Source organism: Acomys russatus, chromosome 25 (assembly GCF_903995435.1).
Source record: "Acomys russatus chromosome 25, mAcoRus1.1, whole genome shotgun sequence".
NCBI classification, from domain to species: Eukaryota; Metazoa; Chordata; class Mammalia; order Rodentia; family Muridae; genus Acomys; species Acomys russatus.
The window spans coordinates 12,047,826-12,064,559 of record NC_067161.1 but is presented as its reverse complement, the minus strand read 5'-3'; the positions used below and the strand labels follow the sequence as shown (position 1 = coordinate 12,064,559).

The 16,734-nt window shown below is 56.2% G+C and overlaps 3 protein-coding genes across 7 annotated transcripts; 1 reads left to right on the top strand and 2 right to left on the bottom strand.

The window, feature by feature from the left end:
* Positions 1-376: 376 nt before the first annotated feature.
* On the bottom strand, positions 377-6,089 carry Spsb3 (splA/ryanodine receptor domain and SOCS box containing 3). 5 transcript variants are annotated; one of them, XM_051167644.1, is made up of 7 exons: positions 5,954-6,089; positions 4,783-4,920; positions 1,684-1,861; positions 1,384-1,571; positions 1,204-1,306; positions 1,003-1,128; positions 377-804 (listed from the first exon to the last, which is right to left on the bottom strand). In XM_051167644.1, exons 1-7 carry the CDS (start codon positions 6,032-6,034, stop codon positions 461-463), a joined length of 1,158 nt encoding a protein of 385 aa, XP_051023601.1. In that variant the 5' UTR covers positions 6,035-6,089; the 3' UTR covers positions 377-460. The 5 variants fall into 5 exon arrangements, with proteins under 5 accessions (XP_051023601.1, XP_051023602.1, XP_051023600.1 ...); XM_051167645.1 differs by lacking the exon at positions 5,954-6,089 and adding an exon at positions 5,462-5,625; XM_051167643.1 differs by lacking the exon at positions 5,954-6,089 and adding an exon at positions 5,120-5,408.
* A 161-nt stretch (positions 6,090-6,250) lies between these two features.
* Positions 6,251-10,042, top strand: Nubp2 (NUBP iron-sulfur cluster assembly factor 2, cytosolic). Its single transcript, XM_051167891.1, has 7 exons — positions 6,251-6,414; positions 7,076-7,194; positions 7,295-7,493; positions 8,376-8,530; positions 8,723-8,833; positions 9,058-9,127; positions 9,581-10,042. The coding sequence occupies exons 1-7, from the start codon at positions 6,282-6,284 to the stop codon at positions 9,724-9,726; spliced, it is 933 nt and encodes a 310-aa protein (XP_051023848.1). The 5' UTR covers positions 6,251-6,281; the 3' UTR covers positions 9,727-10,042.
* Positions 10,043-10,804: 762 nt separating this feature from the next.
* On the bottom strand, positions 10,805-14,971 carry Igfals (insulin like growth factor binding protein acid labile subunit). Its single transcript, XM_051167657.1, has 2 exons — positions 14,234-14,971; positions 10,805-13,012 (listed from the first exon to the last, which is right to left on the bottom strand). The coding sequence occupies exons 1-2, from the start codon at positions 14,253-14,255 to the stop codon at positions 11,214-11,216; spliced, it is 1,821 nt and encodes a 606-aa protein (XP_051023614.1). The 5' UTR covers positions 14,256-14,971; the 3' UTR covers positions 10,805-11,213.
* Between the last annotated feature and the right edge of the window lie 1,763 nt (positions 14,972-16,734).

Genomic DNA, 16,734 nt, shown 5'->3' with positions numbered 1-16,734 from the left:
TGTTGGGAGAAGAGACCCACGCCAGGCAGCTCCAGCCTTTGTGAGGACTCTTTTAATGTCATAGCCTAAATTTAACATAAACCCTTCACAGGGCACCCACTGACATCTCTGTGACAGGAGAAGCTGACAACATGCAGTGCAAGTCAGAAAAGCCCAAGGGCCTATGTCCAGAGAGCCCTTTTTCCTGGGCTGGGAGTGCTCCGCCCTGAGTCAGGTAGCCTCTCAGGCTTGTAATCTAGGTCCAGAAGTATTGGGCTGCTGTTCCCAAGACACATGGTAACTGAGTGCTGCTTTCCCACCGGCACAGGCAGTAGAATGGCCTGCGCACTTCATGGCCAACAGGGAAGACTGTCCTGGCCTCAGGGAGATGGGGACAAGCCTAGACAAATCTCAGTTTTTCCCTCTCCTGCTGCCTGGAGAGGCAGAGCAGAGAAAGGTAGCTGCATTCCCAGCAGACAAGTCAGCTTCTTCGGCAGCGCTTCCTCTGACAGGGCCTGGCCTCGACACTCTGTGTGTCAGCTGCAGCGGTGCCAGGAGGGGACACAGGAGTCTTCCAATGGTTGCAGTTCATGCTTAGGACCCAGCCCAGCTTGTTATGCAGCACTTGCTTGAGGCCAGGTGGCAAGGGTAGGCCCTCAAGGGTGTCCCCTGAGTTTGGCCGCAGCTGGCGCAAGCGATAGCAGCACAGGTATTGCAGGGAGGTGGAGCTGGCACAGGAGCGGATGACTTTCATGCTGCTCTTGGCAGCTGTGGAGCACACCATCGGATAGAACCTTCTGTTTTGCAGCCGGGTGGCAGCCACTCCTGGTAGAAAGACTCAGCCTGAGTGCCATGTAGGTCAGAAGCTGGGAAGCTCCGCCCACAATGCACCCAGGTGAGCAGCTCCTGCTGCTCTGAATGCAACACTCAGGCCTCAGCCCTGCCCATCCTCAGGAGCCTGGCCCCACCCCTACAGGCTCCCATCTCTGCTGTCCAGGGTCAGGCTGAAAGAAGGCACCTCACCTATGCACTTCCTGTTCTTGAAGAAGGTTAGGGTCCCGTGCCATGTGTCCAAGTGTACACCAATAATAGAGCCCTGGCCAAACCGTGACGAGAAGCTTGTCTTGTCACCTTTGTGGTGGAGGAGCCCTGGGAGGAGCAGATGGGTGAACCTGGGAGGTCTATGGTGCTGCTAGCCCCACACATACCCCAGGCAACACCTACCAGTGTAGGAGAGGCCCCAGCTGTCTTCATCCCTGCCGAGCAGGCTGCAGAATGTGTGGTGGTACTTGTCCAGGTCTACATCTGATGTCCCAATGCCCACCATCTGCAAACAGTGGGACTGGACAGTTAGGTGCCTAGCGGCAGGGCCCATGGCAGCTACCCTCTTGCTTGACCATTTACCATGTCAGTGCCATACACAGGAGAGGTCATCTTGATTTCCCAGAAATGTTGGCCATCCCCTAGCTCCTTGGTGCCCCGGATGGCTGCAGTGCCACAGCTATATTCCATGTGAAAGCTGACCTTGCGATTATCACAGCTCAGCAAGGTGGCTGAGGACTTGTTCAGGTCATCCCAGACCCAATCAAAATCTGTAAGAAAGAGGATCCAAACTAGGGAGGGCTAGAGCAAAGAGGGCCCTTACTGGTCCTAGAGGACCTGCCCAGCCTTCCCCCACATCCCAGGGGCAGGCAGGGCACTCACCCTCATCTTCCTCACCACAACGGCAGTCCTTGCCTCGGTGTGCCGCATGTAGACTGTTGCAGAAGGCAGCCTCACTTTGGCCCTCACAGTCACAGAAGGACTCTCCTGTCACAGGCACAGCACTGGGGATGGACGGTGGCAGGGAAGAGTACTCAGGGTCAGAGTCTGAGTCGCTGTGCTGGGAGGGAAGCGGCAGATTGTCCTCGTTATGGTGGCTCTCCCACCGCCAGGCTACCCACCCCTTCTCAAATCTAGATACCTCTGGGGTTCTCCAGTACATGATATAAGCAACCTCAGTGCCAAGACTTGACTTCGTGCCCAGGAGAGTAGTGAGATGGGGAAGTGGCCTCAGGCATAGCTTCTCACTTGGCTTTTTTTTTTTTTTTTTTTTTTAAAGATTTATTTATTCATTACATACACAGTACTCTGCCTACATGTACACCTGCGGGCCAGAAGAGGGCATCAGATCACATTGTAGATGGTTGTGAGCCACCATGTGGTTGCTGGGAATTGATCTCAGGACCTCTGGAAGAGCAGGCGGTGCTCTTAACATCTGAGGCATCTCTCCAGCCTTATCACTTGGCTTCTTAATGGATCTCTGAAACTCAGTACACAACCCTCAGCCCCATTTCTGCACAGAAGCCCTAGCTGCCATTGGCCACATAAGGTGGGGCTGTGCCCACCTCCTGTCTTCTCTGGGTCTCCTAAATCGTAGAGCTGGTGCTGTCAGCTGGTGTCTTGCACAGCCTAAGACCTAAGCCTTGGGATGCAGTTCCATCCTCTATAAGGTCACTCATTGAGTCAAGATGAGCACAGTTAATGAGGCCTAATGGGCTGATGCAGCTGCTCCAAGCCTCAGCTACAGCAAACTCCTCCAAAGGTGCAGCCCTTGTGGCTTGGCCTCTCAGTCCTCAGAGCCTGGTGGGGCTGTGGATAAAGCTGGGCCGGTCAAGTTCCAGGTACTGACTGGCCAATAGACACTATTGCTGTTCGGCTGCTCTGCAGGCCTTTGGATCCCTGCTTTAGTGCAAGGGTCCAGGCTAGTTGGCTTGGCAGTCTCTGAAGCTTTGGCCTCCTTGAGCTACTGGGCCCCACACAGGTACAGGACCCTCCTATAATCACCACACAAGAGCTGCCACCTCCCCCGGAGTTACATCTGTTTCCAGCCCCACAGCCAGTCCTGTCATGGGCCCCAGATGCTCACAGCACTTCTCTAGATGGAAGCATTCAGTCACCAAGAGAAGCCTGGACCACATCTTCCATGCCATATTCTCTCTTCACAATACTCGGGTTCTCCACTGTCCGAGTCTCTGCTTATTTGGCAAAATCACCAGCTGCTCAGGGAGGGCCCCAAATCACCCACCAGATTCTGAGAACCATCATGGTGGTTGTACAATACCATGAGCAGGTGAGGAAGGAAGGTGTCCAACAACAGACAGCTGAAGGGAGACTGAAAAGTGACCCCCAACTCCAGGCCTTGTGGGCTATGACGGGAATAGTGACTCCACAAGGAGCCTGGCGCAGGATGTTTAGTCAACCAAGATGAACTTAGGCCTCTCAGAAGCCAAACAGAACAGCTCCCTTGCCTAGAGGAAAGGCTTATACCTCAGAGTGGACCTTGCACCCTACTGGCAAAGATGGGGAACCAGGAGCCAGGATACAAGATCAGTCTGCCTAGGACAGGAGGGAGGGAGGCTGCTGCTCACCCAACCCGGGCCCAGGAAACACCTGGAACTGCCTGCCACCTGACTACACTACATGGCACTATAAGCTCATTACATGACAGAGGACAAGCATGTGTGTGTGTCACTGCCTCCATCCCCACAGTGATGACTGTGAGGCAGGATCAGGCAACAGGCTGCTTCAGGGTACATTGTCATTGGGAGATGAAAATTTGGACTGACCTCTCAAGCTCAGAAACCCCCAAGAATGGCCTGGGACACGGATGACCAAGTTAGAGGTGCACCTCCAAGTTTTCTTCACAACCTGGTGATCCCATGGGCTCCTTAGAAGGGCGCTATGACATCAGAGTAGAGGCAATACAGAGCAGAGCCAGAATGCCCGCCCAGTATGAGGAGCCCAGTCAGTGCATGGAGCTGGGTCTACCCTGTACCTGCACTTCTAGGCTTCCCTGTTTGTTCTCAGTCTCCAACAAAGGAAGTCTTGGGACATTTGAACTTCAAGAACTTTTTTTTTTTTTTTTGGTTTTTCGAGACAAGGTTTCTCTGTGTAGTCTTGGCTGTCCTGGACTCGCTTTGTAGACCAGGCTGGCCTTGAACTCAGTGATCCGCCTGCCTCTGCCTCCCGAGTGCTGAGACTAAAGGCGTGCGCCACCACAGCCAGCTACAAATATTTTTCTTTAAAAAGCGGTTGCTGGTGACCTGAATTTGACCCCAAGGGTATCACAGGGTTGAGAGAACTAACTTCTGCAAGTTGTCCTGACTTCCACATGTTTGTCATAGCACACATGTCCCCACACAAAAACTTCCTCAAGCCTAAGGCCTGCTTGTGTTACAGTGCGCCTTTGGTCCCGGCACTTGGGAGGCAGAGGCAGGCAGATCTCTGAGTTCAAGGGTAGCTTGGTCTACAGAGTAAGTTCCAGGACAGCTATGGCAACACAAAGACCCTGTCTCAAAAACCCAAAAAGGTAACATCCTTTTATATACGACACAAATATAAAGTGAACATTTGTGTGGCAAAAGAAACATCCAGGGTTATCAAGATGGCACAATATGTGTATGCTCACCACTGTATATCACAGAATCCCCAGACACCAGATATAAGTGGCACGAGAACTACAAAACAAAACAAAAACTGACATCCACCCATTCACTATGGCACATAATGAAAACAAAAATATTTAGAGAGTGGGTACCAAGTTGGCAACAGCTATTCTGGAAATCAGCAAAGCTAACGAACAGGCATTTACTGTACACTAACCAGCACTGCCCAAGATCCCCAGCCATAAGTTTCTATCACCCTCAGATGGTCTTTACCAGACCATAAAGCCCTTACAAGCACAATATACAAGAGACAGTTCAGTCACCTGGCTCGGTGTCTTTTTTACCCTATCCATTCAGTTTTGTTTCTGGGACCTACCTGCCCATCAGAGTCATAGCCCCAGTTAGTTGTGCCTGCCAGAGCCACAGCTCGGGCATCTGTGTCTCGGCGAGCTGCACTCAGGACAAATCGCCACGCCCTGCTACTCCGTGGACGCCGGGCCATAGTGGAGAGGACCTGGAAAAAAAATAGTTCTAAGCTTTAAAGACATGCAGTGTGTCAGAATGCTCAAACAAGACCTATACCCAAGGCCCACGACTCTTCCCTTCGCATCCGTGGACCATTTTGTAGGCTAGACCATAGGTCCCCGAAAAGATGGGGACTCCGGGGCCCTGGACACTGAGCCTGGGCTCCAGAAACTCCCACAAGCTCATACCTGGCTCCAGTATCTAAGCACCTCAATCAAGCCCAGAGCGATGGTGTGAAATGCAACCCAGACACCCATGACTCTGGAGGTGCCCCAGCCCATCTCTGCATTCCGTTCAGGAGCTGCTGCCCCTCAGGCAGGTGACACTGAACTTGCTCCTCCTCCGCTGCGCACTTTGGCAAATGGCATCCCCAGCATCCAGTTCCTCATGCCAGAAATACGGCTGTCATCCACTCCTGACACCCCTTCTTCCAATACACCTGAAGTGGTTCCTACTTGTCGCTGGAGACCCACCGCTTCCTGCACCACAGAGCTCTCTCTCACATTACAAACTCGAGTCTTTGACACAACCTTAAACTCACACGCTTGACGGCGTTGTTGGGACAAAATGCAAAGCTGTGGGAGGCCTGGATCTCCTCTCCCGAGCGGACTGTGTGGGTCTAACAGTCGGCTCTGTCCTAGCTGCTTCCGGTCCCCTGAAGACCCACTGCTCGACCCTACCTCGCCCCGGCCACCCACAAAGACGAGCGGGGCCGCGCCCAGAACTCCACAGCAGTTGAGTTGGCTGAGCGCCGTACAGGAGCACACGGCAGGAACCCAATGAATGAACCAGAGATGGGCCGGGATTTGGCCACGCTCGGCCTCCGCGGAGCCGGAGGTTATCTCCCTCGCCAGAGTCTCGCGGATCTGGCTACGGCGACACAGTCCGTGGCGCCTGGCTCCGAGGCCCCCGCCCAGACTCTCGTGATCCGCCGCGGGGGAACAAGAGGTGGCCGGTTTGACCGCCCGCAAGGTCAAACCGCCGCCCGCCGGGCCCGGCCGGGCTGGGCCGGCGAGGCTCACCTGCGGCCAACGCGCTCCGCCGGCGCTGACCCACTTTCCGTTCCGGCCGCGACGCAAACAATCCCCGCCCCCGCGCTGCATTGGCCGGGCAGCCGAGGGCGGGCTCTCCGGCAGCTTCGCGCGGGGGCGGGTCTCGCGAGAAGGGATGCTGTCAAGAGGCTTGCACAACCTGTCAATCCTGGAGTGAAGTTTCTACTGGTCCTTCCTAGAGCGGTCAAAAAAATTCTCGCATGACCATTGGACAAATATGCGGAAGTATATCCATGTCAGTGGCGTCATCATCGTTGCTAAGATCGGGACTTCTTTCGGTGACCTGATTGGCTAATGGATGCGTGACCAGCCTCTCAAAATAAGTCAGGGGCGGGCTCTTGTTGTCATTGGCTTAAAGGCTCAGAACGTTGGCAGAGGAAGCGGAAGGGAACCGCGAAGAGCAACTGGTAGCGGGATGGCGGCTGCAGCTGGTGAGCGTGCGGGTCGGCCCAGTGTGAGGGCTGGAGAAGTCTGAAGGCGAGCGAGTGCAGCAGCTTGGGGCGGCCTGCACGCAGAGTAGCCTGAGATGCCAATGCATCCCATGTCCCCTTGTTCACTGAGCCAGCCCAGTGACGCGGATGCACACGTAGGAGGTTACAGTCGGCCTGGGTCCTCGGCCTTACACCTTCCAGAGAGCTGGAAGCCTGTTGCAGTCTCTAGTGTCTATGCAGTCGTGCTCAGGTGCCGCTTAGCTGTGATAAACTATCCTGTTAGTTTCTTCTATGACTGTTGAAATAACGTGCACCTTGAGCATTAATCACAAGTGAGCGCTCAGGTTTGCACGTGCCTTCAATTGCTCCACTTCAGACAGAAGTGAGGCCAAGACAGATTTGGGGGCTTCTAGGACACCTACCTGGGTGCCTTTGTGTTTGTCACTCTCCCGGACACCCCAACTCCTGTTTCTTTTTGTTTGTTTGGTTGGTTGGTTTAGTTTTTCGAGACAGGGTTTCTCTGTAGCCTTGGCTGCCCTGGACTCACTTTGTAGACCAGGCTGGCCTCAAACTCAAAGTGATCCACCTGCCTCTGCCTCCCGAGTGCTGGGATTACAGGTGTGCGTCACCACAGCCAGTTCCAACTCCTGTTTCTTACCAGAGCCCGGGAACCTAGCTGGTGTGCGGCATATTATCCTGGTTCTTTCTGGAAAGGGGGGCGTTGGGAAAAGCACCATCTCCACGGAGTTAGCCCTGGCGCTGCGCCACCAGGGCAAGAAGGTGAGGCCCCGACCAGTCCGGACGCCTGATTCATTATTGTCCCTGGCTCCCAGCAAGCCTGGCAGGGTTCTCTCCATCCCTCAGCACCGTCTCCTTGCAGGTGGGGATCCTAGACACGGACGTGTGCGGTCCCAGCATCCCACACATGCTGCGTGCACAAGGCAAGGCAGTGCACCAGTGTGACGATGTCTGGGTGCCTGTGTTTGTGGACCAGGAGCAGAGCATCGCCCTCATGTCTGTGGGCTTCCTGCTGGAAGACCCTGACGAGGCAGTGGTGTGGAGAGGTCCCAAGAAACATGGTAAGAACTTGGTGAGAGGCAGGCTCCCAGATGCCCCTTCACTGAGGTTGCCTTCCCTCACCTCATGGCTGCTGCCTTTGGGTAAAGCCAGAAGCCAGTCCTGGCCTCTTGGTATTGGAGTCTCTGTTCTGTTGGGATGTTTCCACCCCTGACACGTGAATTGACACCTCTGTGTCCCTGAGAAGCCTTCCAGAACCTCTGTAACAACCTCTGGATAGAGAGTGTGACATGAGGCCAAGATCAAGGGAGAAGCTGTGTTAGGCATTTGCCGGGAAGCTATCAGCCACTCCAAGTTCATCCCTTAGACAGGAAGGGGTTGGTCTACTGAGACCCCGCCCCCTGCCCCACCCCCCCCCCCCCCCCCCCCCCCCCCCCCCCCCCGAGCGCGTGCCCTCACTCCACTCGAGGGTCTGAGGCCACATGATTATAGTGAACCCAACTGCGTCAAGGCCATAACTTGAAACCAACCTGGCTGCAGTGGGAGGCCACCTGGGAAGAACAGCACACTTAGAGTGAACGGCTGGCTGCTCTTGGGTATGTTAGCAGGGAGCTGCGTGCCAGGCCATCTTCTCTGGGCTTGAAGACGCAGATGCCCTTAGGACAGTGTCAAGGTTTTGTTCTCACCCAGGGCCTTCATGGGAGTTTGCTATAGCCCTGCAAGGTGGGGGGTGGAGACAGGTCAGTGGGGACCCAGGAGCTCTGCCCCCCACCCCCCGCTATCTCCCAGATTGGTGGAGCCTTGCTGCCTTGTGTGGCAAGTGTTCCCAGGGTCCCCTGGAAGCTGTCCAGTAGCAGCTGGTTGATCCTGGGGCTGAACAGGAGAAGCCTCGTTTTTCCTAACCCTGTGTCAGAGCTTACTACTGTCCTTTGGGGTCTTTGCAGCACTGATACAGCAGTTTGTGTGTGGCGTGGCCTGGGGGGATCTGGACTATCTAGTTGTGGACACACCTCCAGGGACTTCTGATGAGCACATGGCCACTGTGGAAGCCCTGCGCCCCTACAGGCCCCTGGGGGCCCTAGTGGTCACCACACCACAGGTACCACTGGCATCTCCTCAACCCTGCCTGGGTGGGTGGGTGGCTGGCTCCAGGCATGTGTGAATGGGAGAGTACGCACTTGCCCATCCTGGTTGGGCTCAGGCTAGGCCGTGGTGGGCCACATTCCCCAATGGCTACTTGATTCTTGTCTGAGCTATAGCTGACGGACCCCCTCCTCACTCTGGCCCACAGGCGGTGTCTGTTGGCGATGTGAGGCGGGAGCTGACCTTCTGTAAGAAGACTGGGCTGCAGGTGCTAGGGGTCATAGAGAACATGAGTGGCTTCGCGTGCCCACACTGCTCTGTGAGTCTCGGAAGCTGGGTGGGTGGGGTACAAGACAGCTCAGGCAGTCAGGGGCTTGAAAGTAAGTAGGTGGTCACCACTCCAGATAGGTGACTTCAGGATAGAGAAGACACAGTTACTACCTGGGCGCTCTCCTTGGACCAGCTGTGGGACTCACCCTGGTGGTGGGTCTCAGCGTGGGGAGTGGGTCTGTAAACTGGACCCTCAATGCCGTTGTCTCCTAGGAGTGCACCAATGTCTTCTCCAGAGGCGGTGGGGAGGAGCTGGCCCGCCTGGCTGGAGTGCCCTTTTTAGGTAAGTGTCAAGAGCAGGCCATCTGGGGGGCCCCAACTTCCACCTACCAGCCTCCTAAGTGGGTCTGACTGCAGTGTTGGGCCTCCCTTCGTTATACGTGCCCAGTCTGCGGTGTATCTGGGCTTTCTACCACTTGTTCCACATTGTTCAAGCGGGAGGTGATGGGAGGCTAACAGCTGAGCTGCCGGCAGGTGAGTGGTCAGTCGACATTCCTCGCATGCTGCAGTCTCTCAGTAGGCCCCCTCTTATTTTTATTTCTTCACTGGGGAAGGGGCTGTGGGTGTGCACATGCCACAGAGTACTTGGGGAGATCAGATGCTAGCTTATGCGTGTCAGTTACCTCCTCCTACCATGTGGGCCCTGGGTATTGAACTCGGGTTATCAGGCTTGGCAGCAGACCCCTTTACCCACTGAGCCATCTTGTCAGCCCTTTCCTGGCTTTTGTTGTTGCAGGCTCTGTTCCCCTGGATCCCCAGCTTACCAGGAGCCTAGAGGAGGGCCGTGACTTCATCCAGGAATTTCCCAAGAGCACTTCGTACACTGCACTCACTTCCATAGCCCAGAAAGTTCTGCACAGGATGTCTGCTCTGCACTCCTGACAGCCTCACAGCCTCCTTGGTGCTGAGTGCTCTGTTCTCAACCTACAGGGACTTTGGGAGCAGAGGTCCTCGGGACTGTCTTGGGACCTGCGGTTGCCCGGCCTGGACAGTGGCTGTCTATGATTACGTCCGTGCTGAGATCTTCCTGCAGGACAGTGGCATTTCCCAGTGGTTGTTTGGGTTGAGTTTACTTGCCGTCAGCAGCTTCACCAAACTAGTCTGTAGCTCGAGGCATGGCTTGGGTTCTAGCTTCTTGAGACAGTAGTAGCCTTAACCTCCACTCTATGGGCTTTTTGGGCCAGCTCTAGTCTCTTCTACCCCAGGTCAACAGGCTGCTCTGACAGACAGCCACACCACGCACCAGCTAGCCAGCACTTTCTCATCCTGACTGAGCCTGAGTGCCCACCTGTGATGTGGAGTCTTCTGTGACGCACTGCGAGGTTTACAGGTCCGTCTGGTAACTTTAACGGACTCTGCCACCACCTTGTGAAGAACCCAGCTTCCAGACCCTGTGTCCTCAGGGAAATGGCTCTTGATCACCTACATTTCAAAGCTGGGACAAAGTAGTATTAGTAAAAATATAAAGGGGTCTAACGATGTGAGGGTGTCTTATCTTGGCTCAGGTGAAGGGGGTCGGGGTGTTGTATTTTCAGGCACCTATGGGGTCTGCTAGCACATTACTGAGGCAGCTGGAAGTCATAGGATGAGAGTTCAAGTGTGAGCAGAGCCAAACAGGCCCTTCCTCCTCCTTCCTGGTGCAAAGCTGAGGTCTTCAAGGGAGACTAGGGGCCTGGGGACCTTGCAAGGTGGTTGTTTCTGCAGTCAGGTGGGAAGTATGTCCTCATCTCCCACCTGCCCCCACCCCCAGCACTCAGGAATAACAGTGGGCACTGTGGTGATGGCCACACCTCTGACTACCTGGCATCTGGACACCTGTGAGAACCCCACTTGGCCCCAGTCTAGTGCCCCGAGGGAGGGGTGCAGTGTCAGGATTTGGGGGATTAAGTGCCTGCTGTTCCTTGGGTTGGAGAGGGTAGTAAGAAGCCCAGGAGGACATGAACACAGCAGGATCCGATGCAAATGAAGCACGTCACGTGTTTCCGACACCAGCAAGGAGTAGACTGGGCAGTGGTAAGACAGGAAAGATGGGCCAATGGCAAAGACAGGGAGACCAGGTCAGCTTTCCCAAGTTCACACTCAAGGTCACAGCTATGCTCAGTGCTTGTTTTTAATTGTCGCCAGCAGGGAGTGCTATTGGGCACTGCCCCTCCTGGTTGGGCCCTTGGGTGCTTGGTGTGTGCCCACCCTTTTTAGGCCACATGGCTGCTGGTACTGCCCTGCTTCCAGGAAGTGAGCAGCCAGGACCCTAGAGATGGGCAGGAATTCTCCAACCCCGCTGGCTCCGAGAGCCAGCTTGTTCTGGTAACAATGACACTGTCCTGACTACAAGGCGGCGTCAGCCCAGACCAGGCAGTAAGTAGCCAAGGTCAGCAGTGCATAAAATGTGTTTCACTAATGTCCCGTAGGTCGAGGCCCGAGACATTGGCCGGGCCAGCGCACGTAATGTTGCTGTAGGTGTGTGTGGGCTGGCAGTCATCGCCCTCGCAGGCAGTCTCAACAAAGCGGGGGACAACGCGGGGACTCTGCAGGGCAAAGTCACGCAGCGCCTTGAGGGGACAGCGGCAGTCCCAGGGGTTGGCATCAAGCCACAGGCGCTCCAGGCCAGGCTGTGGCAGAAAGGTCTGCAAAGAGTTATTCCTAAGGCTGAGGTAGCGCAGCCGCCCCAGTGGTGAGAAAAGGCCCTCAGCCAGTGCCTCCAGGCGGTTGTGCGAGACGTCCAGCCAGAAAGTCCGCTGCAGGGGGCCCAGGACATCCTCAGACAACACCGACAGCTGGTTGTGTGAAAGGAGCAGGTACTCCAGCTGGCCAAGGCCCTGGAAAAGCTGGCGGGGCAGATGCGTGAGCTGGTTGGCGGTGAGATCAAGCTCCAGGAGCTGAGAGAGCCCTGCCAGGCTCTGTTCTTCGATGCTGGAGATGCTGTTGCCCCTGAGGAAGAGCCTGCGAAGCCCTGAGAGGCCAGCAAAGGTGTGCAGGCGCACGCGGCCCAGGCAGCTGTGCTCCAGGTGCAGGCTGTGGAGCTTCCCCAGACCCTGAAACACCCCCTCGGGGAGGCTCCTCAGACAGTTGCCGGAAAGGTTCATGACGGCCACGTTGAAGAGGCCAGAGAAGGCGCCCACCTTGACTTCCTGGATCTGATTCTCATTAAATGTCAGCACCTCCAGCTGCCCCAGGCCCTCGAATGCTTTCTCGCCCAGCTGCCGGACCCGGTTGTGCCCAAGCTGCAGTTCCTCCAAGAAGTGTAGGTCTTTGAAAGTCCGCGGCCGCAGGCTAGTGATGGCATTGTGTGCCAGGCGCAGAACATGCAGACCCAGCAGGCCTGGGAAGGTGTCCTCCAGGAGGCTGGCCACTCGGTTGTGTGACAGGTCCAGCCAGCGCAGCGCCTTCATACCCAGGAAGGCACGGGGGGCCACGGCGGTGATGAGGTTGCGGCTCAGGTACAGCTTCTGCAGCCTGGGCAAGTGTATGAAGACGTTAGCCCTGATGCTGCGCAGCGCATTCCCGCTGAGGTCCAGCTCCCGCAGCTCACCCAAGCCATAGAAGAGTGCCGGCTGCAGGTAAGTCAGTTTGTTGCCAGCCAGCACCAGCTCACGGAGGTTGCCCAGGCCCTGGAACACAGTGTCAGGTAATACTACTAGGCTGTTCCAACCCAGGTTGAGGTCCCAGAGGTGACTGAGGCCTTGGAACAGCCCCTCTTCCAGCCGGCCCAGGAGGTTGTTGCTCAGGCTCAGTGAAGCTAGGCTCGGTGTGTGCGTGAACGAGCCAGCGGCTAGGCTCCGGAGCAGGTTCCGCCCCAGATGCAAATGGTAGAGGTTCTGCAGGCCCAGCAGTGCCTGTGGCTCCAGGCTCCTCAGCCAGCTGCCCTGCAGGTTGAGGAAGTCCAGGCTAGACAGGTTTTGGAAGGCCGCAGAGGGGATGGAAGAGAGGTTGTTACCGTCAAGCCACAGGGCCCTGGTGCTGACTGGAATCCCGTCAGGCAGCTGTGTGAGGTTCCTCACACCGCAGAAGACGCTGAGCTCTTCTGTGTAGTCATCATAGCTGCAGGTGCAGACGGCAGGGCACTGGGGGCCCTCGGCATCTACCGATGATGCTCCAGTATCTGTCCCCTGCAAGTCACAGGGGCCCAGTGCCACCCAGAAAGCCAGAAGCACCACCAGGGCTGGGCCGCCTGTGGGGAGGAGAAGGACTTGGCAAGGAGGTGGCCAGAGGAGTGCAGCCTAGGATGGGAGCCAAACCCTGGCTTTCCCTAGTCCTCAGCCACTGTAAGAGGAGGAATGCTGTTTGGACCCTAAGACGTGGTCATCCCACTTTGAGACCAAGCAGACACTTGGAGAGCCAAGCGTCCTGTCGCTTGACACAACTTCACCTTTCCAACCCATGGAACTAGAAAGTGGAGGTCCCCACCTCACTGCAGGGCCACCCTGGCTTCACAGGCCACCTGGGCCTAGGCCACTAGGCCATGTGGCAGCCTATGTCCTCTGGGGTATACACAACAGCCAAGCTGAAAAACAGGCCCGAGCTGCTGGCCAAGACTCGGCTCTTAGAGACTATTCTGGAATAGACCCTGCTAGCATATTCATTGCTGGCCCTTAGTGACTGGTCAGCAAGCCGAGCACCCCCTGTCTGTTAGGCCCCCCCAGATAGGTGGAGTGCGTGCTATCTGCTCCCCAGTATATGCAGGCTGGACCCACTACTGGCAGAAGAGTGCGGTCTAGAAAACTGTCCAACCAGGTGTCTAGTTATCTGGACCCAGCCAGCACCCCGACTCTAAATCTACCTCAGGTGTATGTTGAGAGCTCCAGGTCAGGTCACGCAGGACACTGTTCCGCACCTATGCAGTGCAGTGCGTATCCAGTGTGACTGCGTAACGGTGCTTTGGGAGCCCCAGACATTGTGGTAACACGCGAAAGGCAGGCAAGGAATAAGACCTTGTTTTCTTACTCACCCAGGGCGAGGCCCCTAAGAGGAACAGTAGCTAGGAGGGCCGCTGGCTGTCGCTTGACACAACTTCACCTTTCCAACCCATGGAACTAGAAAGTGGAGGTCCCCACCTCACTGCAAGGCCACCCTGGCTTCACAGGCCACCATCTCAGCAAGCTCTGAGGGAGGATTGTGGGCGCACCGAGGCTCCACTTCTACGCCTTGTTGTGCCCAGGGGTAAGGTACTTGTTTCTGCCTGTCCTGCCTTCATTTGACCCTTTCCCCCCAGTGCCGCTACCAAGGGGGAAAGTAAGAGACCCTCTGATGGCCAGCAATAGTTGTATCCAAGACCCAACCCAGAATCCCTCCAGCCCACCCTGAACCGAGCCCACTGTAGCTTCTCCCAGCAGGCTCAGGGCTGAGGGCCAGCTACCCTCAGAGCAAATGGCAGGGGATACGGGTTCCTCACCTGTCCTCAGGGCCAGGGCCATTGTGCCTTGTACAGAGCTGGCTGCAGGCAGGCAGTGAGCAAGGGCCGTCTGCAGTACAGGCTTCTGCCCTCTGGATTTCCCCACTGCCGGTAGCTGGCAGCCTTAAGCTGGCCCTGCCCCACACTCTGTCTCCTTTAACCCTCTCGTGCTGGGCAGCTAGTCTCAACAGCAAGTCTCCTGGGTGCAGCGGAGGGCACTTTGCCCCCAAAGTCTCCCTCAGGGGAGAGGTGGGGCTCTGAAGGCTGCCTCTGCAGGTGTAGGAGTTAGAGGCTTGGTGGCGTAGCCTTCCGCGATTTGGTATTCAAGGGGGCTCTGTGTCCTGGTAGGTTCAGCCAAGGTGAAGGTACCCTAGGGGAGCTCCTGTGTACTTGGGAATACCCCCACTCACTCACCCCCAAACTGAGCAGATGGTTGTTGTCAGGGTTAAGGAGGAGCTGACCTGTTCCCTAAGGCCCAGCCTGTGTTTCTAGCATGGCTGTCTGAGCTGGGGTTTCTTAAGAGGCTGAGTGGGCCCACCCTTTCTTTGTGCTTCCCAGCCCAGGGGTTTGTCCAAGGCCCAGTCTCAGCCCTCCTCTGACCCCTAGGTCAGCTGATGTCTGGCTCCTGCCCCTCCCCCAGGGCCCTCTTCTAGGAACACCTGGCAGGGCCACCAGCTACCCTCATGTTTGCTTTCCCCAGCACAGTGCTAGGAAAGGCTGACAGAAGCACCCAAGCCCTACTGGCCAGGGCCGGCCAGGTTCCTTCCACTGGCCTCTTTCTGTCCTCCTCAACAGGAGGGCCAAACTACCTGCTACTTCTTGTGTGCAAAGACCCTGGGTAAATATGCTGTCCCTGGGGGAGGCAAGAGGGACTGCACGTGGGGCCCTCGATCTTGCCCTGGCTCCACTCACCCTGCCGGGGCCACATCTTGGCTTCTTCTTCCAGGGCCTGAGAGCTGTGACCTGCCTGACACACCAAAGCTCAGCAGAGCCTGGGTTGAGCTCTGTCCCTTTGCCCTGCCTGGGATGGTGGGAATGCGAACGGGAGGGGCCAGGAAAGGCAGTGCTGGATTTATCAGGGACAGCTTCCCAGGGGTTCGGGAGACACTGGGACCCATGTCTAAGTAGGCAGAGAAAGTAAACAGGTCCGAGAGGGTCAGGGAGCTGCGGCTTCCACCATGATGCCTGATCTCCAGAGCATTTTCCAGGTTACTCCCTAGCCTCTTTTCTGAGAAATTATAGATCGCCAGGGAGGAAGTCTCCGCCCAGAGCCACAGAGCAGTTTACACAGCAAAAGTGCGGTCTCAGCAAGCCTGTGGGGCCAGTGGCCAGCCTCTGTTGGGGAACAGGGCCCAGGCAGCCATGCCCATGAGTCCCTGTGGGTCCTTGCTTGACTCTGAGCTGCGGTCCCTTCCTGGCCACTCAAACCCTGCTTTGTGTGGGGTGGGAAGCCTTAGTGGGCTTTGACAGTTCCGTTAGACCCTAGTCAGCCTTGAGTCCCGCAGCCACACAGCACAGGAACCACGCTTAGCCACTGAGGAGTTCCCGGCTGCCCAACAGCCCAGCTGTTCGGTCCAGTTTTGCCTTCTGGTGCCTTACCTGGGGCCTGTGTCTGGCCCAGAATATGCCAGCAGATGGCAGAGCACACTGGTTCTGTTTCTTCAGGTGTTGTCCAAGAGAGATGCATGGTACATCTGTCCTAGCTGAACAGTCAGCTCCTCCCTCCAGGACCACTTCACAGTGAAGCTGCGAGGCCTGAAGGGTGTTTCTGGGGGGCCAGGACTTGAGGGTCCACAGGGACATTTCTGTCTCTGTGTGTTGCCTACTGTAGATGCCTGGCCCATTGTTTTCTGGCCCTCTGGTGAGGCTGAGCACCTTGAAGCTTTCCAGCTGCCAGACAGAGATTTTGTGAGACAGGGTCTCTCTGTGTAGCCTTGGCTGTCCTGGCCTTGAACTCACAGCGATCTGCCTGCCTCTACCTCCTGAATGCTGGGTTTAAAAGGTGTGCGCCACCATGCCCGGCATCACTTGTATAATCTCTTATGTTGCTTGTGACAGCTCCCACTGAATTGTCTGCCCCAATATAAGAGCAGTAGTCTCTTGCTGTATGGGAAATGACTGCTTCAGCCCCAGAGGCAGATGCATGCTGGTCACTGCTCCTCCTACCTGAGTCCTGTGAGCCAGGCCTCTGTCTCCTGTGCAGCTGCCAGTTGCCAGACATTCTGACATCTGGCTGGTGGGGTAAAGATCCCAAGCGAGTAGCCAGTTTGGTGTCTCCATATTCGGAGTCCAGTGTGTGGAATCTTCAGCAATCTTACTGTCAAGGCCTGGATAGTAACCAAGAGTATTTGCAATAGTCTGGAATGCTTGGGTGTCTGTGGGGAGTGTTTCTCTCTCTCTCTCTCTCTCTCTCTCTCTCTCTCTCTCTCTCTCTCTCTCTCTCTCTCTCTCTCTCTCTCCCTCCTCTCTCTCCCTCCTCTCTCTTTCTCTTTTCCTCCCTC